General features: G+C 33.1%; 1 protein-coding gene across 2 annotated transcripts in view; it reads right to left on the reverse strand.

The window, feature by feature from the left end:
• Positions 1 to 22832, reverse strand: part of LOC143244822 (uncharacterized) — a 171108-nt gene that overhangs the window by 79388 nt on the left and 68888 nt on the right. For both annotated transcript variants that reach the window (XM_076490198.1, XM_076490199.1), the window contains exon 2: positions 12677 to 12785. In XM_076490198.1, the coding sequence (XP_076346313.1) occupies positions 12677 to 12785 (109 nt within the window). The remainder of the gene's footprint in view (positions 1 to 12676; positions 12786 to 22832) is intronic.

Consider the following 22832-nt stretch of genomic DNA (forward strand, 5'->3'; position numbering starts at 1 on the left):
TTGCTCCAGACATACAAAATATTCATCTCACCAACAAAAGGCTGAGGCGAAGACAAAAACGATGCAGATAACGACATTTATGAGTAAGAATTCAGAATATGAAACCTTAAATACAGAAGTAATGTTCACGCAATTCGTCATTGCTCATAACTTACTTCTAGCTGTAGCCGATCATGCAGGACATCTATTCAGAAAAGTGTTCCTAGACTCTGATATAGCGTAAAAATATGGCTGTGCTAGAACCAAAACTACAGCCATTGTACAAATGTTGGGTTGTGAAGATGACAAAATGATTTCAAGCATACTTACTAACAGTGTTTACAGTTTAGTCACAGGTGGATCAACAGATATGGATGACTCAAACTGTATCCAGTGGTTGTACGATATCTGTACGGGCTCTGTCTACAATCATTACGCTCAGTCATTTGAAATAATTGGCATCACCTGTATCTCTATGTAAAGTGAAAAAGCTATTTTTACTGGCTTTTAAATTCACTGACATACAAAAAACTCTAGTTAAAGTATAGTGAATAGTAAATATAAGTAGAAAATATATTAATTTGTAAAGTGTGAACTGTTTATTTTCAATATTAAGTATAGTGTAAGCACGTGGATAATGACAATTTACTTTTATTTGATGCGACGGAGACATGTCCGACTCGGAAGTGACTATTTCTCGTTAGTCAAATGTCTGTCAATAATCTTTTGGTCTTTTTTATATTCCTTTTTTACTGTTTACTTTTCCCACGTGATGATCTATGCATTTCCTATTTTTACAATGTTGTTTTGGACGCATCTGACCTAAGTTACATCTCTACTGCAGGAAAAATCATAACTGTTTCAAAATATAAATCACTTTTGAAATATAGCATGAAATAATTCCGATAAAAACTAGACTGATTGCTATAGACTGTTACCATTCGTATAATAATATCTCGTACATATTGAAAAAAGTAGTCTGATGTGATTGTTGTAAATTATGGTTGTTTTTCGTTTATAAACTAAGTTCATGTGTTTTCATCCATAGGCAGTGAACGTGGGTTTTCTCGGACTACTCCCGTTTCCCCCCACAGATAAAACTCTGGCATCCGACCTGTAGATCTTAGCCAAGGCAACATTCTTGCCTAGTCCTGAAAAAAGCCGTTTTAGTCAGTTTTAGTCAATTTTAATCAATCTCTAGTCAGCGTGTAGTAATCGCCAGCCGTTAGGTTATTCTGACCACGGGTTTAGGCCTGGCTCACTTCCCTTATGCCGCCCTCGTCCAGATCTCCCTTCCCTCGTGTCACTTTCATATCCCCCCACCTCAATTCTTCACCTTAATGAAATTAAAACAAAATAAAGACAAACTTCCATGAAAATTTCAATCTTTGAGGGAACGAAGAGGAACCACAACGTTCCTGACCACCCCAGTTGGAGAGAGAGTTCTTCAAACATCTCTCTCTCTAAACTCAACCCCTGGCGCGTTCGTTTGCGTTTCATCCACACGTGTTGTGTGGACGATATTGTGTAAGTTATGCTTATTATCATTGCGGTCAATTTTGGTGGTAGTTTAATTACGTAAGGTTGTTTGTTGTATTGGTCTTGTGGTTGCATTTAGGTGTTTCTCTACACAGGCACTTTGTTGGCGATTAATCATTTTTGAATAACCTTTCACTAGAAATATTGTTTTACGTTTCAATTTAACAGCAATAAACTATTACGTGTTTCTATATCTCTTGTTGATAAGAGAGTTTATATAATTCTTTATTTAAGGCAGTTAAGGTGGGTGGTAGGACAGTTAAGTGCTCTTTTATAACACCACATAGGATAAATGCTGTCCACATACTAAGATGTTTATAGGCTGTATTTTGTAACGTACGTTTTTTCTGGTTCACACACAATAGTTAACAGCAAAAATCCATCAATGTTCTATCACCCTCTTGATGAACATCTTTTCAAAGGCAGTAAGATCTTAGGTTATTTTAGTTTTGTCTGCTTCAAGTTTAGCGTGGAAAAGAGAGTTTTGTTCAGCGGCACTATAATAGATAACGAGATGAGAACACAACTGATTAAACAAATGAATCTGTGATTGAAGATCTTTATTCGACAAGACTTAATCTTGGTCACGAAACACTTTATGCTGTTATTCATTATTTCTAACAGATAAAAGTTTTAATATGGTTAATAAGATGCTTTGCTGTAATATACATAGTTGAAGACGTTAATGAAAGTAACAACGTCACTGCTAGAACATTTATTAAATGTTACTACTTAATTATTATTTCGTTCCTTTTTGGAAATTCTATAGAATACTGGAAGACTTTACATATTCTGGCAACAAAATACGAAAATAACCACCTTTACACGCCATTTTTTTTTTTTTTTTTGCTAACGTTTCGCCATTGTGAGGCTAGGGTACAATAACTCAATGAGAAACTCCAACGTGTATTGAAAAATATAATATAATCACTATTCATAGACTACCAGAACTTTACTCACTCTACTCATGAACGTTAAACCATTAAAACCACTGCTACACCAGAATAGTATAATATACAAAGTAACTCACAGACGCAAAAATATTTACAACTGTGAAACAGTCCCCATAACACCATCTTCTAAACAAAACATTGTAAAGTATCGTACAGATCTGATGACCAATTGAAGAGATATTTAAAACAACGTTTCGATAAATAATCCAAGCCATTCCTACACAGGCAGTGATATTGCCTACCTGATACAAAACCAACTGTCTGGAATATCAGTATATCGTCTGTATTGACAAAAGTTGCAGAGAACTAAAGTTAAAAATCACTGACGAGTAAAACCATTTTTGGCAATGCAAAACAATATATACATATACGAAATTAAAACAAAATAAAAGTGTAGTCTTGGAAAATAGCTTAAGTGAGTACTCGTCCTAGATATAACTTCCATTTGGAATGACAGCTTTCATTTTTAATACGAAAAAATCCCACATGTTATACTATGAATTTAAATTACAATGTGATATTTACATGTAAACTACTATGTTACATGTCTTAAAAATTTCTTTTACTTTTCAACAAAGTCATATTGATATTTTCAAGTTTGCCTTTGGTGAAAACGAAAAGAAATGTGTAAAATAAATACAATATCAGTTCGTGTTTAAACGTTTATAATTGGAACTGTACATTTGTATTTTTCATTAAGCCTAATGTTAGTTGATAATGTGGGTCGAAAGCTGGTTACAAAAAAATAATGTTCACTCTAGTGATGCAATTTATCCAGGCAGGTACGTAAAAACATCACATGGGGGTATCTGCTGTATCCATCGAGAAAAATCGAACCTCTGGTTTTAGCGTTGTAAATCCGTAGACTTACCACTGTACCAGTGAAGGATATACATGAAAATAAAAAAATAATTGCAAACACTTAACTTAAACGAACTGTATTTTGCATTTAATCTCCAATACTATTGTACTGCCACTACTTGGTTAAAATGTTTGCATCGATTGCTAGCATTACTTCAATTCAATTATTTTGATTTAAAAATATTGTTGTATGAAAGTTTGAAACGTATTGAGCAATATTCTTTGTTGACATTTGATTCAATTCAGGTGATGTACAACATCACTATATTTGCTTTAGAAACTTTTTGTGGGTGTATGAAATATTTTCATTCTGATGTCCCATCACAGTAAACAGTTAACCTGATTAATGACTTGCATTTGATTTACGTATAATAAACTAAAAGTAAACAATTTAAATCTAAACATTCGAATAAGAAAAGGAATATTTGTTAAGAGTAATTAGACACAAAACAAAATGATTCAAAATTCTTGCTCTGATGCAAGGATATTTCAGATTGAAAACATATCAATAAGTTTATTTTGGTAAAATCTACATATACAGTAGCTAAGTATACTAAAATAAATATGCATAATAAATATATATATTTTTTTTTACAAACTATCGAATTACATCGAATTTACTATGACTAAACATTTATAAAACAACTGCACCAGATATTAAGAAATCAGAAACTTTCATCAACGGTTTTCTCTGATTTATAAATTAATGATAGGAAAGTATATTTATTTGATCAATAGGAAGTAACTAGAAAAATTAACTCTATTGGAACAGTCAGTGTATAGTTAGTGAAACCAGGTTGTGGTTTAAAATATTCTCTGTGAACTGAGATAATTACAATACCTAATAGGCTTTATGTTAGATACAGCCCTATTCCTAGTTCTAAAAGGACTGAAATAATTTTTGAAAATATTATATACCGTATTATAAGTGAAGTCTAGCTTTATCTGCTAACACCCAACGATAGCTTCAATAACTTTAGCTATTTATAAGGCCCATAACTTGTCGTAGTGTCTCGTACATAAATCTTAATTCCTAAAGTGTTGTCAGGATAACTACCGTGTTTCTCCGATAATAAGATCTACCCATAAAATAAGACCTAGTGTGATTTTTGGGGATAGTTTTAATATAAGCCCTACCCTTAAAATAAGCCCTAATTAAGAGTGGCAGGAAGAGGAAAGAAATAAAAAAAATAATTTATTAATTAGTTTAATAGTTAGTTAATTAGTTTGTTTAAGTATTAATCAGTTAGTTTAATAGTTTAATAATAGTTTATTTTAAATGGTTAGTTTAATAGTTTTACTTTGTAACTTCATTTTTTTAATATATCAAAATAAGACATCCCCCGAAAATAAGCCCTAGTGTCATATTTTGGAGTGAAAATTAATATAAGCCCTGTCTTATTTTCGGAGAAACACGGTAGGATAAATGAATTACCAAGACTGAAGTTACAAACGTTTTATTGCCAACAAATCAAGGGTCACAGCCATTTAGATACAGAAGTACATCGTAACTAGACTTATTGTTTACTTGATATACTATATGATAGATTCATGGAATTAGAAGAAGGTTCTTTTCGTCATACATACATTATACTATAATTTGCTTATATTTACTACACATTTGCTTATTTTATTATAGAAAGCACACACATGTCATGCACCTATTAGAGTGTTCTGGGACGTATCATGACACCACATTTAATTCACTTCGTGCAGGCCTGGCATGGCCAGGTGGGTTAAGGCGTTCGAATCGTAATCTGACGGTCGCGGGTTCGAATCCTTGTCACAACAAACATGCTTGCCCTTTCAGCCGTGGGGGTGTTATAATGTGACGATCAATCCCACTATTCGTTGGTAAAAGAGTAGCCCAAGAGTTGGCGGTGGGTGGTGATGACTAGCTGCCTTCTCTCTAATCTTACACTGCTAAATTAGGGACAGCTAGCGCAGATAGCCCTCGTGTACATTTGCGCGGTATTCAAAAACAAAAAAAATCACTTAGTGTTACTGAACGTATTGCAATTTCACATTAAATTCAGCTAGTATTGTTGAGCGTATGGTGATATCACGCTAAATTACCCAGTACATTTCCACTCTTCTACCTAGGCGTTGTCAAAGTTACATCATCTTACTAACCACATTGTGTCTGCACCACCTTATTAATTAAATTATGCTTAAAAAGCACAATTACACCACCTTACTGACTTCACTTACCACAGTAAACTAAGCCAAACAGCTTAGCTACTTTACAAACTATATTTAAACAATCAGCTTGACTACAGTTACATGCAAACAAAATTTATTAATATAGTTGATTGCCAATTAAAGCGCTGTGATACACAACCTTGCTGTGCAAACTTACCCGAATAGCTAAGATAAATCGCCTTAGTAAAAAAACTTACAGAACTAAGACAACTTGCTAACTAAACTTACTGAAATAGCTTCGCCACATTACTGACTAAAATCATCAAAAAAACTTAACTACATCACTTTACCAACTAAACTTACACAAACTGCTACAATATCATATTAACTAAACTTACCCAAATAGCTAAGCCACCTTCCTAAGTTGTTACACCATCTTGCTAACTAGACTATCACAAAATGTCACATCATCTTGCTAACCTATTTTTCCCAAACTACTACATCACATTGTTAACTAAACTAAACCAAACTTTCAAACCAGCTTGCTAATTGAACTAACCCAAATAATTACATAATTTTGTTAACTAAACTTATCCTAATTGCAAACAACCTTGCTATCTAAGCGTACTCAAGCTTCTACACTACCTTGCTAATCAAACTAAAACAGCATATAAAAGTGATTTGAATATCTTCTCAAGGGTCTGAATAAGTTGGTTAAAACAAATACATAATACCATTAATGTACACAGTATTTATAGGTTCGTTTGGTAAGGAACTGGGGGTCAGTCAAAATACGAAATGTTCTGACGGATCTTGTGCGGAGTGAGTTTAGAAACTTCTGCTCCAAATTGTAATATATAAACACTAAAGATAACGCTAACAAATAACAGCATTGTAAAGAACTTTAAAAAACTTATTGGTTTTATTTCTTTAAATTAGTTGATCACAAAACTAAACAGTAGATTTTCTGTGTGCTGTAAGCGGATCTAAAACTCCAATTTTAGCATTATAGGCTATCTGACTTGTCACTGAACTATCGGAGTGTTTTTTGTTTTGAATTTCACGCAAACCTACACGAGAGCTATCTCCGCTAGCTGTCCCTAACTTTGCAGTGTAAGACTAGAGGGAAGGCAGCGAGTCATCACCACCCACCGCCAATGCTTGGGCTACTCTTTTAGTAACGAATAATGGAATTGATCGTCACATTATAACATCCCCGGCTGAAAGGGTGAGCATGTTTGGTGTGATAGGGTTCGAACTCGTGACTCTCAGATTACGAGTCCATTGCCTTAACACGCTTGGCCATGTCGGGCCCTGTCGGAGTATATTTCATAATATTAGCCGATATGATGATGAGGAATGGTCTTATTCAAGACTAGGCGAATACATTTTTAACTCGAGCAAGCTCAACAGCCTGCTTAAAATTAAAATAATTTCATAATTAATATAAACTTAAAACTCGGGTTAATCAGTAGTAGTAGCATATGACCAATTCACGGATTTAAATATATGTTTAAAGTAGTAATCAGATTAAGTTATTATTCAGTATATTTGGAGTTAAAATGAACTGCAATCACAGCATAATTGATGGTGTAAACAGTTAGATAACATCGAACTGATAGTAAGAAAAGTTTCTTGATTCATTAGCTTAGTGCCATCGTTAGTAGCGGGTATCTTCTTGTTCGTTTGTTTTGTTTGTTTGGGAATTTCGCACAAAGCTACTCGAGGGCTATCTGTGCTAGCCGTCCTTAATTTAGCAGTGTAAGACTAGAGGTAAGGCAGCTAGTCATCACCACCCACTGCCAACTCTTGGGCTACTCTTTACCAACGAATAGTGGGATTGACCGTCACATTATACACCCCCACGGCTGGGAGGGCGAGCATGTTTAGCTCGGATTACGAGTCACACGCCTTACGCGCTAGGCCATGCCGGGCCGCGGGTATCTTCACCTACGGCTTTATATATAACCCTAATAAATAAGTTTAGCTTAACCTCTACATGCAATTAGCATACATGTTACTTAAGTGTTCAGACAATGTTAAGATATAATTATGATAATTTAAATAATTTTGAAACATTAGTTATGTTAGTAAACTTTGAACTACCAGCGCTTTAACATCTTGTTATGGCAATATTTAAAAATCATACAATAAGAATAAAAAGTTCTGTTCGCTTATTTTTAATGATACAAAATACTAGAAATAAATTAGAGCCTACGCGTTTAACTAACGGTTGGACCGAAAGGTTGTAAAGTATTCCATATTTATCGAATGTTAAACGTCAAGGAGGAAAAATTACAATATTTACAAGGATAACAGAACATTCAAACAATACATGCTGGTACTAATATGTTATGTATTAAATGTATTAAATACGTTATGTGTAAAACGCGCAAAAGCGGCGAGCACAATATTCAAATTCTTTGAAAAGGCGAAATATTTTGTGCTGCAATGAAAACGTGAAGTTAGTGCGTTTCACAGTTCTGTGAGCGAGACAGCCTATTTCAGTTCGTATTTTTCCATGTCAATGAAATGTATCTTTATTTCTCCGATTCGTCTCTTAAAATGAGAAATCGATTCCTACGATAGGCATATTACAGATAGTTCAATGTGTAGTTTATGCGCTTAAATAACAAACACTTGACATAGGCTATAAACAGTTTTGTTGAATAATATAATATTTTATTTTGTAGTTAGGCACAAAGATACATAATGGGCTATTTGTATTCTGCACACCACGAGTGTCAAAACCCTGTTTCTAACGTTGTAATTCCACATACATACCTCTGTGCCATTGGGGGTTAAGAGTTTAAAATGTATACTATAATATGACAACCAAACTTGTTAATTAAGAAATTCAAGCAACTCAGTACTTAAAGCGGAGAGGGTTAATTTATTCTGGAAGGTATAACTGTAAGAACTCAGTTAAAGCAAACAAAAATAGGTAATAATACGTCATTCTCACTATATTTGCAACATCCACGAGTTATATTTGAAAAGTTAGATTCATGATCACTTTCTAATATCAACTTTGTTGAGTCGATGTATTTTCGAATTAAAGTTCTACTCTGTTCTTCGTGCGTAAGATAATGCTATATTTGTTTTTAATTTTTAGTTTCTAAGGTACAAGTTACAAATTGCATCACACAAATGAAAAATATTTGTTACCAGTTTGTTCTATCTCTAGCAGAAATATGAGATATTACGATTAAATTCATCGGTAACTGACCTGACATAATAGTAAATATATTAAACTTTGAGGCACAGGTTCTCAATTTCTTATTAGTGTATTTACAGAATATATTAAGAATTTTCAAGTCACCCATGATTTAGTCTTTAAAATGTCAAGCGCTTCATATAATATAATCAAACAAGGATTTTGGCAATACACCAGGATAAAACAGGAACTGAATTGTATCTTTTACATTTTAAAATAATCCAAGAAATAAAAAATGTAATCATACCCTGGGATGTGAACTACATACTTTATGTTTGGTGTATTTTAAACAAAATAAATTGGACAGCGTTGTAAATGAAACACGATAACAAACGTCAGACTTCATTCCAGTAATCACCTGGCATGCTGCAGTATTCATTATTAGACCAGCAAGTGAAATGTCAAAACTTAAACAACGCCTACTCACAGTATTCATTACCGAGTGATAAAAACAGTTCGAAGCTCGAAGCATAATCTTGCTTGCATTTGCTTTAACGGATTATATTGTATATAGGATTACATATTAATAAAGAAATATGGCAAGTTCAAATTTATTAAGCATACGTAATCAATTGCAAATAGTTTTATACGTGTTTGTGCGAAATATGCTCGCCGTGAGTCATGTAAATAAAGAATCCAATCTTCAGAAATCACGTATTGATCTTGTAATTTACTATTAATAATTAGAAATTACAACTTAAACATTATTTATAATATAAAGATGATCAAAGTGACTGTTGTTAATTACGATATCTCGAGTAAGAATTTACAAGAAAAATAGCACTTTGGCCACAAAAGAGATCGAATAAGAAAATGCTCATTTAACTTGATGAAAATATCTTCTAGTAATAAAATCATCAATCCACTTTATAATCGCTAAGTTAAGAAAAAATAAGCTCTTTGGAATAAGACGCGTAAAAGATTTTCAGAATACTTTATTTTTGAATTTATATAGTTGGTATTACAATCAGTGTTGCCTTTCACATGCTTTTAATGTATACCATTTAACTTAAGATATTTGCGTTGGAATCTTGAGCAAAATTACACAAAAGCTCCTGCACAAATCAGTTTTAATCTTGAATTAACAAAGCAGAGAGGTTTGGTTTTTGAATTTCGCGCAAACCTACATGAAAGCTATCTACGCTAGTCGTCCCTAATTTTGAGTGTAAAACTAGAGGGAAGACAGCTAGTCATTACCACCCACCGCCAACTCTTGGGCTACTCTTTTACCAATGAATAGTGGGATTGATCGTAACATTATAACGCCCCCACGGCTGAAATGACGAGCATGTTTGATGTGAAGGGTATTCGAACCCGCGACACTTGGATTACGAGTCGAGTGTATTAACCATCTGGCCCTAACTATTATGTTACTGTAATCAAATAGCGGTAATCGAGTGTCACCTCCTTAAAGCACCCTGGCCCAGAGTGTGGAGCGAATTTTTGCGGCATTGTCACCCGTATTCAAAATCTGACACGCTAGCCATTTGACCACGTCCGAACATTTCCATGTTTAGATATTTTTGTTTGAAGAATACGATTTACTTATACACATTATTTAATTTTCAACTAGGATTCGAGTATATATATTTTCACTAATCTTCTTATGATAGTCGTACTTTTGAATATATCCCGAGTTATACTAAGAACACTAATTCAAACTTAATAGGTCATTCTATTTTATTATAATGACAGTAATAAACGCCACGTTGACACTAAGCAGAATATTACAATAAATATATTAATCTAATAATTGCAACTTGTTCTGCGTAGATATATATATATATATATATATATATGTTTGTTACGTTTTCCATCTTCTTATATGTTAGTGTAACAGCAAGTAGACTCGACTACAATCCATTTCAGTGAAACAAAATAAAAACAGAACGTATCTCACTGTCATTGAGTTTCCGTTGTCAGAGAAGATGTGAAAGTTGCTTGAAAATGAGGACTGAACGAGACGTTAAAGTGTTCTTCTATATAAAAAATAACAAAACAGTTTTTTGTGCGTCGAAGGTAAAAACGAATAAATAAATAATACTATGTTTCTTCTTATTAAAATATAGTTGTACATTAGTCTATAAGGTTCACAGTTACAAATAATTTAGTGAAAGGTTAAAATCACTTAGAAATTAGTTTCGAATCTTGATACCAAAGTTATGGAGCTAAACGTCAAGATACGTTAGAAAAAGCTTCAGATATTTTTTAATAACTTTTTGCTTAGTTGAGTTAGGGTGAATACTGGTGACAATTCTAGGGTTGCGTCCACGGGCACTGATTCCTCATATAGAGACTGACTGCCTCTCAAGAGATAGAAAAAATTCCTTTACTTATGTTACCAGTAGCCTCCAGAAGGTAAATATCCTATTACTTTCAACAGCCTCATTCTTTCCATTTAATCTTTCTGATGTTTCATACATACGAGGTTTTCATTTTAAGCCATCAGGAGGCGTGTTTTGTTTTTGTTTGTTTGTTTTTTGTTCTAGCGCTACACATTGGGGATGTATGCCTTCTGTCGATCTATCGAGGGAAATCGAACGCTAAATTTTATTGTTTGTATCAACCCAAATCATAGGTTTGGAATAATCTGTATTGCGAAATGAAAACGACTTGAAAGTAGTTCCAGCGTATGAAGATTTAAGGGTTACTAGAATATGTTCCAAAATATTTTTATATAGAAAATAGACTATGCCAATATTTATTTTATTTTTATGTTTCTTGAATTTTGAAATTATTATTTTGGATATTGTTTTATTTGAAACATAGAAGTATTTCCTTGCTAGTACTTATTGCCTCCTACGTTATTAGCTTTTTGTCAGGGAGATCTGATGTAACATCTAAATATCGTTGGCAGTTTACAATCAATATTATTAACAAAATGTCTTTCTCTCTATATATATATATGTGTGTGTGTGTGTGTGTCTGTAGGATATAATAGTTTCTGCCCGGAAGGTGAATCGTAGGGCTCGTGTTTTTTGTTTCGTTGCTGCGAAAATGTGCTTAGTACTTTGGAGTTTTAGGCGCGTTATAGGAGTGACAGTTATGTCACATTATTTAGACTAGCCCGTGGGTTGGCGGTGGGTGCTGTTGACTAGCTATAGCGCTCTTCCCTTTTGTCTATCAGTTAAGTTTTATCAACTGTTTTAGGACTTTTAAGTTGTTAAATACTAACTTGAAAATGATTAACATTAATAGGTTTTTATTACTATTAGTAACATCTACATTCATTCTATTTTCTAAATCTCGGATACCTCTTATTTCGCTGGAAGCGAAACAAATGTAATGATATTTGAAAATCTTCAATGTTTACATATGAATAATAATTATAGACTTATTTGAAAACTTGTTAAAATTCTATTTATCTAGCTAAGGTACACACAAACTCATTAATACAAGTCACAATAAGTAAAAAACATTATTTTAGGAGCCTCTCAAAAACTTTTTTTAAATCTTTGAAAATCAATACTTTTTATTTTACATCGTATTAGTTTTGTTGTTTACGTTCGCCAGTCTTTAAACACGTGAACTTTAAAATCATTGTACAAAAGCATGACAACATACTACGAACGTATTAGGGGCTGACACGCTAACAGGTATAAAATCATTTATGAATTAATGATTGTTTGGCTTCTTTCATTTTTTCATATATTTACCTATTTTTAGATAAAAGTATATGTAAGTTTGTTTGCTTTTGAATTTCGCGCAAAGCTACACGAGGGCTATCTACGCTAGCTGTCCCTAATTTAACAGCGCAAGTCTAGAGAGAAGGTAGTTAGTCATCACCATCCACCGCCAGCTCTTGGACTACTTTTTTATCAACGAATAGCGGATTGACTCTCACCTTATAACGCCTCCACGGCTGAACGGGTGAACATGTTTGGTGTAACGAGAATTTGAACTATTTAATTTACATGTTGCACAGCAATTAGGACGATAAATGTTGCCGATACATATCGATATTTTTGTACACTACCTTCCTTACCTTTCTCTACGGAGTTCGGCATTCCGCTTCCGGAAATTCTCAACCAATAATTGCAGGTCTTCTGCGTGGCGCTCGTGAATAGTGGAAAGCTGCTGAGTAAAGTCAGCCACTGTGTAAAAGTAAAAGGAAATAAAAAGGAAATGTAAAATTTTAAACGGTTATGAATGTCCATATAATTAATTATCACACTATTTCTTTCTTCTTAGTATTTGAAACTAAATGTGACTTAAATATGTTAAAAATTACAATATCCTGGCCGATCTCAATGAATAATAACTTGACACATATTATTGTAAAATCAATTAAGTCACTTCGAGATTGCTTGTTGATATTTCACTCGGGTGAAATCAGTGTTGTTATTTTGGTTATTCCAACTGATGATTTGGGTTTAGTTTGGTTATTTTAACTGATCATTTCGGTTTCTTTCTATCCAGCTTTGGGGGGATTGGATCACACACATAAAATTCTGTTAAAAATTCATAGCTAATGTTCATTTATAGTCTTTTCTACACTTTTCATTTCTAAATAAAACGTACTTCAAATTTTGAATATGACAGTTTTACTTATTGAAAGGTCCGGCATGGCCCAGTGGTTAAGGCAATCGACTCGTAAACTGAGGGTTGCGGGCGTTATAATGTGCCAATCAATCCCACTATTCGTTAGTAGAAGAGTAGCCCAACAGTTGGCGGTGAGTGGTAATGACTAACTGCCTTTCCTCTAGTCTTACACTAGAAAATTAGGAAGGGCTAGCGCAGATAGGCCTCGTGTAGCTTTGCGCGAAATTAAAAAAAACAAACAAACACATTATACTTAGTGAATTGTATGATAAAAATGTCGTAAATTGATATTTTCATTGATTTTCATCGTTCGAAGTTTAATAATATTTGAATTTATTTTTTTTGTTTACGTGTCTTGAGATGATATCACTTGTGTTATTCGAAAAACAAAGTTTTTTTTAAGTAAAACAATTAAGGGGCTGTCTTGACAAATATCTTCTTTGAAAGCTTATAACAAATCAGGGTTTTGGAAACTTATATGCTATGGTGTTACATTATTTTGCGTACATATCAGTTTTTTCCGAGTTTAGCAGAATAATGTAAACACCTTAATGATTGTTCAGTAAGAAAGTACTGATGACAACTTGTAGTGATTCCTTTATAGTTTTAACACGTTCAAACAGATATATTTTGAAAATTATTTAACCCTACCACATTTTTTTACACTTTGTTTCTCCTTCCTCTGTCTACCATACAGATCTATTTGAATAGCGCATCAGTATGTTTGTATCGATTTACTTCATTATTTCTTTTAATCTTCCTAAAAGCTTGAACATTTATACACTGTCATAAGTCACTGTAGACTTACATTACAAATAACGTTCATACTTTTTTGCAAATATAGGAATAAAATAAAATCAATTTACTTTCTTAAAATAGTTGCTGCGATGGCTAAAACACTAACAAATTCAGTCTATTATATTCTTGGAAACCTCACTACAATATTTATAGTTAGTTGCTCATATTTAAAATCTAGATAAAATCTGAAATCAGATTAGAAAACTTCTAGGCCTATCTGAACGTCATCATTTAAACCCACAATTACCTCTATCTGAAAAACGTAAATAAACATATAGCTAGAACTCTGGTCCCTTCCTGGAATTTGAATTTCTTTAAAACACTACACTAAATTATTGTGATGGTTTGCACTTCAAAGACCCAAGATAAATGAATGGCATGGCGTTTTGTTGAATAATACTGTGTCACCTTGACAAAGTCTAATGGGGTCAGCATTTACAGCATAGCCACCTTTTACATTATCAGAAGCCAACTGAAGTCTGTTCTGACTAAAGTCATATACAACATCTTTATTCTTCATTTATAGGAGAACTCTTACAAACATTAACCTTTCATGACATGCTGGAGTTTATGGATCCACTATGTTACAGTCACTAGATGAATAACTATTGCTATTGATTGCAGATATGTTTTTTTGACTTTTGGTTATACAGTAGCTGTCATCTCTGTTTCCACTGGGCATTCAACCTTGGTATAGTAATTATAATTATCATATAGTGCACAAGGATTTTCTTGTTCGTAGACTATGAAGCTACATTAAGTTGACCTGGCTTCAAAACTCTGTTTCTGTATAAGAACAGTTCCAAAAATATATACTTCTTTGATATCAATTACTCCCACATAAGATACATAAAAGCCACCTGCATTAAGAGTAATATTCAACTTCTCTTTTGCTGGATCTTTATGTCCAACTGCTATTTGTATCAATCTCTCTTCTTTCTTCATTTCTGAGGACGATTTTTCATCTTTCATTAAGAAATCAGAACAAACAATCATCATATGTCAAGGCTTTCTATAAATAAACCAATGAACACATAGATGATTTTTATTAAATAATAAGATTCATACTTCATGTGGAATAGATGAAGAAAATCACCTGTAGTGAATATAAAGTTTGGTGTATTGTTTCATTTTGGAATTAGTATTGTTCGAGGAGCTCTCAGGAAGGGAGAGGTGATAAAAGCTGTATTTTCAATTTTGTAATTTATATGTTAACTAGAGGGCTCATAACATTACGAGTGTGTTATCTTAGAATATTCAGGATTATTAATGAAAGAGAAGCTTTGCGAATTATTAGAACAAGGATTATAAATACGGGTGAACCCGTTAATTAGCTTAGTAAGCTTGCAGTGAAACATTGAAGCATTAAAATGATAGAAAGTTATTTCCTAGCCGGTGAAATGAATCTATAAATATGTTTACGTTTTTGGGTCTGTTACGAAAAGTAAACTGATTTGAAGCTAGTGTAGCGCACGTATAATGTCTATTACAAAGTGCATAATCTTTTAAAAAAGTTAAGGAGGAAATAAAACAAATTTCCTATTGTTACGTGGACATGACATTGAATTATTTTTAGTATATAATTTAAAATGAGTTGTAATACTTCAAAGCATGTATAACATATTCATTCCGTTACTTTGGACAGATATGTCCATAAAAATGTAGATTTTGTAAGAGTGGTGTAACAAGTCTCTCTTCAAGAGTCATGTGAGCAACTTTATAAACAAAACAACGTGTAAAGTGAAACAAAGATACTTTCACATTTCACAAATATTTATAAAGAAAACTAGAAAGCACCAGAAAACGTTTAATTTTCAATGTTTACAGTTAACAGATCTTCAATAGAAAAGTGTTATAAAGTGGAGTAGCATAAGTTTGATATATATTTCCTTGAGTTCTAAGATGGCTTAAGTGAGTAATGAAAAATCTTTATTATAAATGTACGACGTTTCAACAAATGGGTTATTCGTTTTCAAGATCAAATTTATCGAGTTCTTTGACCTTCTTTATATTTGTAGGTTTATGGATTTAAGTTGTTTTTTTTTTTCATTTAGCACAAAGTTGTGAACTATGCGATTTATCATTTTACCACCACGGTAAATTGAATCTCAAATTTTACCTTTGTAAGTCCTTAAACTTACCGCTGACCCACAGGAGGAGTGTGTGTTTCTTATAGCAAAGCCACATTGGGCTATTTCATGAGTTCACCGAGACTTAGTGCTATACCAGGGGGGAATTCCACCGGAGAAAATGTTTTGTGGATTACATTCAACATACAACAGTGAACAATAAGAAAAGCTCTTACAATTTACAAATACTGATAAAACCTTACTCGTTAGGTAGTCACCTTCATTAATCATATACTGCAATCGTTTTAACTTATTTGAATTTTAGTGAATATCCATGAATTTTTTGAAATTCTATTAATCTAGTTCGCTGTTTTAACCTGCTTGTCAAAAACTTTTGGATTTCTATTTTTCTTTATTTTTCATGAGAAATGGAATTGGTTTATAATTCACCATACACAGTTATGAGATCAAACCATCACTTTGAAAGTTACTGAAAATTTTACTGCTTTTTCAGGCATCCTTCCTTCTAAGATGCGTTTTAAAAATTATACATTTTGGGAGTTGTATTTGGCTATTTGATTCATCACGACATATTAACACTGACCCAAATGCCGTTGGCTCTCGTGTATTAGCAAAACTAGGTAAGAAGTTTCTAAGGTCAGAACAAAATGGATTATTTGAAACATGTATTACATCTACCGTTAGAGCTTGTTTAACATTTGACTCTTTGATCTCCATTTTCGATGAGTAATAAGAAACAGAAAGAATAGAAACACAGTTATAACGCCTTCTCTTGAAAAAATAAAACAACTTATCTCAAAAATTTTAATCACGGTTATTTTACATTTTATTCATTTAAAGTCCAATTGTAAGTGGAGTTACGTAACTTGCAATATTGTATAATACTGCTATAATATTATGTTTGTTTGAAAGTTTACATTCACAATTTTTATTCAAAAGGTTTAGTTTTGTCATCATTTCAAATTGTAATAAAAAGGACAAGGAAGTAGAAAATTATTCAGTGTAATGTAAAGAGGACACTTATCAAAGTTTAATAAAATTCAGAATAATTTTAGGTCTTAACTCTCACAACTTAAGGGCGAATGTCTTACCTTCACAAAGATCTAAAACTTGCGGATTTTTTGTTTGTTTTAAAATAATTGTGCAAAGCTACATAAAGGGCTATCTGCAATTAGACGGCACCAATTTTGAGCTAATACAGTAGCAGAAAAGCAGCACTCACCGCCAATTCTTGAATTATGACTGTCTAACCGAATAAATTAATATTACCGACAATTTTATAGCGCACCCACTGCTCAAAAGAACGGACTTTATTTGTGGCACCGTTCTCGAATTCACATTCATGCAATGCTAACTTGTAGGCCACGATAGGCCTAGAGCAATATTGAACATTATTTTTGTGTTAGTGATAGTAATAAATATATAATAAATATTTAATAACAAAAATATAGCGACAGAGACAATTTTAAGTTTTCAAACAAAACCAAACTTACAGTAATGTTCTATAAGATTTCAAACCTTGACTTTGAAAACAAATCTTCATAATTTCAAAAACATCCTTGTAATTTAGTTAATGCTTTTTAAACAAAATTCTTAAGATATGCTCTTTCTTAAAACATTTTTCACTTTGTAAGTTACTTTCTACAAGGCGTTCAGAGACGAATCAGTCCACTTAACGTACGGAAAACATACCATTTTATACGAAGACAAAGTAGACGTTCAAACACACAAATCTCACTTATACGTGAACTTCAACGCCAGTGTGTATCATGACATAAAGAAATATGTCTCACTTGTAGGTACTCTATCACACTCTAAGGTTCCTGAACGGAATTAGAAACATGTATCACAATATGTTATCACATATATTGTTAGAGTTCTGCACAGAGAATAAATATTTCGTATATGAATAACTGACGCAGAGTTTTATTATAGATATTTTCTCAACACACAAAAAAAAAAAAATTCTCACATATAGGTAACCTCCTAAATTATAGACACTTTAACAGAAGTAAAAACACTTCTTTGATATATGTAATCAACTAAACTGTAGAGATCCTAACAGAAGTAAGTCTGTTAGTAACCCAAAGTAACAACACTGCAAATATAAGTGTAACCTAATAAATTGTCAAGGTTCTAATCAGAAATAAAATCACTTTTACGTAACACTCTTATAAACGTAACTTTTTTACGTTGAAACATGTACAAAAAACGATGTAGTTCAAGATTGTTCAGTGTGGGGATAAGAAATTTTAAAAATATGAAGAGTAACCATAAACACACACACACACAAATAATTATATTAAACGTTAAAATACAACACGGAACCCTAGCTACTAGAAACAATTGTCTTTAATGATTAATTTGTTTGCACTAATTTTGTGCACGTTTTCTCTTAGTGGTAGCTCTGCACTGTAAAAATGTATAAAACCAGTTCCTATTTTAAGCAAGACCTGTTTTCCTTTACATTCAACTTACTCCACAGGAGTAACATATAGGTTAAATGAGTAGCATATGAGTATAAAAAAATCATTTTCCACGTTATTTTACAAGTACTATTGTACTACTAGGCTAGTAACTTAGATCAACCCTTATACATTCTTTTGTGCCTTTATAGTAGTTAATGAAAAAAAAACAAATCACAAAATTTCTCAACTTTTTCCATAATAATAATAAGATTCCAGTCAAATTTATTAGTCTCGAATGAGGAAGAATATATAACAATAAAAAATTGATTACGCGTGGTTTTTTAAGTTGCGCCTGTTAAAAAGATATAGAACAAGAATGTTTGTTTGTTTGTTTTTGAATTTCGCACAAAGCTGCTCGAGAGCTATCTGTGCTAGCCGTCCCTAATTTAGCAGTGTAAGACTAGAGGGAAGGCAGCTAGTCGTCATCACCCACCGCCAACTCTTGGGCTACTCTTTTACCAACGAATAGTGGGATTGACCGTCACATTATAACGCCTCCACACCTGAAAGGGTGAGCAAGTTTGGCGCGACGGGGGTGCAAACCGGCGACCCTCGGATTACGAGTCGCACGCCTTAACACGCTTGGCCATGCCGGGCCAGAACAAGAATGTCAACCGCGAGTTAAAAGTGTTTGCTGTAACCTGATGAATCCTCTTGAAAGATTAATTAATCCTATTTCACCATGCATACAAATATTTCAGTACTACACTAGGCACGTGATGTGGTATTACCCAAATGAACACTATGTAAAATTCTCTGGAAAATATTTTGTGGATTCTTATATTCTAAGAATATACTTCAATTTTTTTTTTATATAAATAATCATTAAAGCATTCCATTAGAGAGAACCCCAAACTGAAACTTTCTTATAATTTTCCATATATATAGTCTATTTACTACTTATCTGTTAAATACGAATATTGTATGCTGGGGTAGCCATTGTATGAGTAAAAGGTTCAAAAATACGTATTATACTCACTGAATACAGATCGCTTTCATGTTGAGTATAAAGATACTACGGAAAAAAATCCAACAAAGTATTCCAAACATTTTCTGTACAGTATACTAGGAAAAACTGCATTAAATATGCGAATATATTCTTATATCTATGATTGGTATACTTCTGGTTACAGCCAACAACTCTAACGAACTAATAATGAAGTGTGTGTGTGTTTTTCTTATAGCAAAGCCACATCGGGCTATCTACTCAGCCCCCCCAGAGGAATCGAACCCCTGATTTTAGCGTTGTAAATCCGGAGACATACCGCTGTACTAGCGTGGGGGGCAGTAATAACGAAAAACAACCGTACAACAGAAACGAAGAGAATTTTCAGATTTGTGAACTAACGTTGCTTCCAGCCACACACGTGAAGTACACGATAGAGTTTAATTAATCACTCATTTACACATTGAACACAAACTCAATATTTTTAAAACGATTGGTTCTTTAAAAAAAAAAAACAGACGGGAAAAACGATTTATTTTCAACGATTGAGTCCATTTAGCAGAAAATTCTAAAACTTATATATATATATATATCGATTACATTAAAGTTTCAAAACTTGTATTTCAAACAAAGCTTTTTAACATAGTAAGGCTTAGTTGGACGTTTAGAAGCGTGCAACGAAACACAAGAAAGAGATAAAGATTGGGAACTTACAACGACAAGAAAAGCATTTTTAAACACGGTAATAAAATGCAAGTATATTTTATCGATAAACTCAAAGCTCTTTGTGTTTCCAGAAACTTACATCAAACAGAAGAAAATCTGAAGTTATTTGCAAAAAGACTAATCACACACCTAAAAGATATATAATATACAATTAGATCTGTGTTTATTAAAATGGGAATAAACGGTACCGAATATGTACAATCAATTATATTTTTCTTCAAATATGTATAAAAAACGGTACTTCTATTGCCAACATATAAAACGAAAATAAACAAAACAAGTATTCATTTTCCTCTTTAGTTAGGCGGGTAGTTACGTAGATCTAGCATAGCCCGGCGATTAGAACGCTTAATTCCCAATGTACTGGCTACGGTTTCAAATACAACATCCCATCAAAGGCCCTCAACCTTTAACCTCTAGAGGCATTATATTATGAAGATCACTTGCATTATGTTTTGGTAAAATACTAACCCAAGAGTTGGCGGTGGGTGGAGATAATAGTTGCTTTCTCTTTAGTCTTTCACTGCTAAATTATGAAAGACTGGCACAGAAATCTCTCGTGTAACACTACGTGAAATTCAAACCTCCTACCTATATACACTGCTGGCCAAAATCTTAAGACCAATGAACATAAAGAAAGAAAGATGCATTTTGCGTTGTTAGACTCAACCACTTATTTGAGTAGAGCTTCGAAAGATGAAAATAAGAAAAGGGAAAATAAAAATGTTTTTTTTTAGCATTTAATAGGGAAAATGTGAACACTATGAAGTTAACCTAAACACTAGCTGGTCAAAAGTTTAAGACCGTACTGAAACGAAGCGTTAACCAGTAATCACGTAACGAAATTCAGTCATTTGTGTTCCAGAATTAGCGTTGTCAACATCTCTCACTGACATCTCCTGTGTTACATTGAGTAAAATCACGGCAAAGGCTAAAAAGTTGACAGAGTTTGAACGTGGCAGAATTCTCGAGCAGCAAAAGCAAGGTCTCTCTCAACGTGTCATCAGTGGTGAGATTTGGCGTAGTAAAACTGTTGTTGCAAATTTCTTAAAAGACCCCGAAGGATACGGTACGAGAATCTCAAGTGATGAGCCCAAGAAAATTTCGCCGACGTTGAACAGGAGGATTTGACGGGTTGTCCAGCAAGACACCAGCCGATCGTCGAACCAGATTAAGACCCTTACGGACACAGAATGCAGTTCAAGAACAATAAGACGGCATCTTCGAGAGAAAGGATTTAAAAACCATAAACGTCTTCAAAGGCCACGCCTCCTTCCACACCACGAAACAGTTCGGTTAAACTTTGCTGAAAAGCACCACACATGGGACGTATAAAAGTGGAACAAGGTTTTGTTCTCTGATGAGAAAAAGAAACCTAGATGGTCCAAATGGCTTTCAACGTTCCTGGTATGATAAAGATATCTCACCGGAGATATTTTCTACACGACATAGTGGGGGGGGGGTTCCATCATAATCTGTGGTGCATTCTCCTTCCATGGAACATTGGAGCTTCAGGTTATATAGGGGCGTCAAACAGCAGCTGACTACACTGGCAAGTTGGAGAGAAGTTGCAAGTTGCAATATTTTTGCCAGCAGTGTATATAAATGTTTATTACACTTTTTGAAGCTTAAAATGACAAATGTTTGGATATTATGCACCTTTAGAACAGGGTTGCAAATTTAATCCAATAGTTTTGTCTTAATTTTGATTATAGATCCACATGAAAATTCCAAATAAATTAAACTTTTCACGATTTCCAATACTTATCCAACAACAAAAAATCGATTCAAGCCTCCTTTTTCATGACGATATGAATATGAAAAGGAATCGTTTACTTTTGGAATGCTTGATTATCAAAAATGTAAATTTGATTTAAATTGGAGTTTAAAATAAAGCGTATATTGCTGAGTGGTGCGTCAAGAACGATGGATTTAGTGATATCAATACAAGTACCAAGCAAATACGATCAACAGCTACACTTTACCCCTTGCATATTTTGCGATAAGTAATAAATTTAGTGCTAGCGACATGAACTAACGAATTTAACCTGTGTCTATTTAGCTGATGCATTTATTTATTTATTTATTAGTTGTAATTAAATATAAATGTTTGAAAACATGCCACTTCATCGATGATTGAGAGAAAACATCAATTAAAAAAAATAAAACACATCCTCCTCCTTCTCAACCGCCCCCTAAGCTGTATATTATCTTTTAGTATTAATTATAGTCAGTTTAGCTTTTAATTCAATTATGAATTATCACCCAGTTATAGAAAACATAATATTATTTGTTGATTTAGGAGCTAAGCTAACTGTATGTTCACTTTTATACTACCTTAATAAAATGATACAATTTGAGTAATTCCAAACTCTTTATTTTAAATTCTTCAAGATATATCACACATTGTTTGTGCTATAGAAGAACTATATTTATTATATTATACGTATTTATATTTTATTTTTGTACGCATAAGCAGATCATGCTATTAAGTTATAACTTAAACACAAATTACAATAAGTGTTTTTTTTCGTACATAAGGTTAGACCCTAATCCGAAAACTGAAAATGG

The sequence above is a fragment of the Tachypleus tridentatus genome, chromosome 2 (assembly GCF_004210375.1).
Source record: "Tachypleus tridentatus isolate NWPU-2018 chromosome 2, ASM421037v1, whole genome shotgun sequence".
NCBI classification, from domain to species: domain Eukaryota; kingdom Metazoa; phylum Arthropoda; class Merostomata; order Xiphosura; family Limulidae; genus Tachypleus; species Tachypleus tridentatus.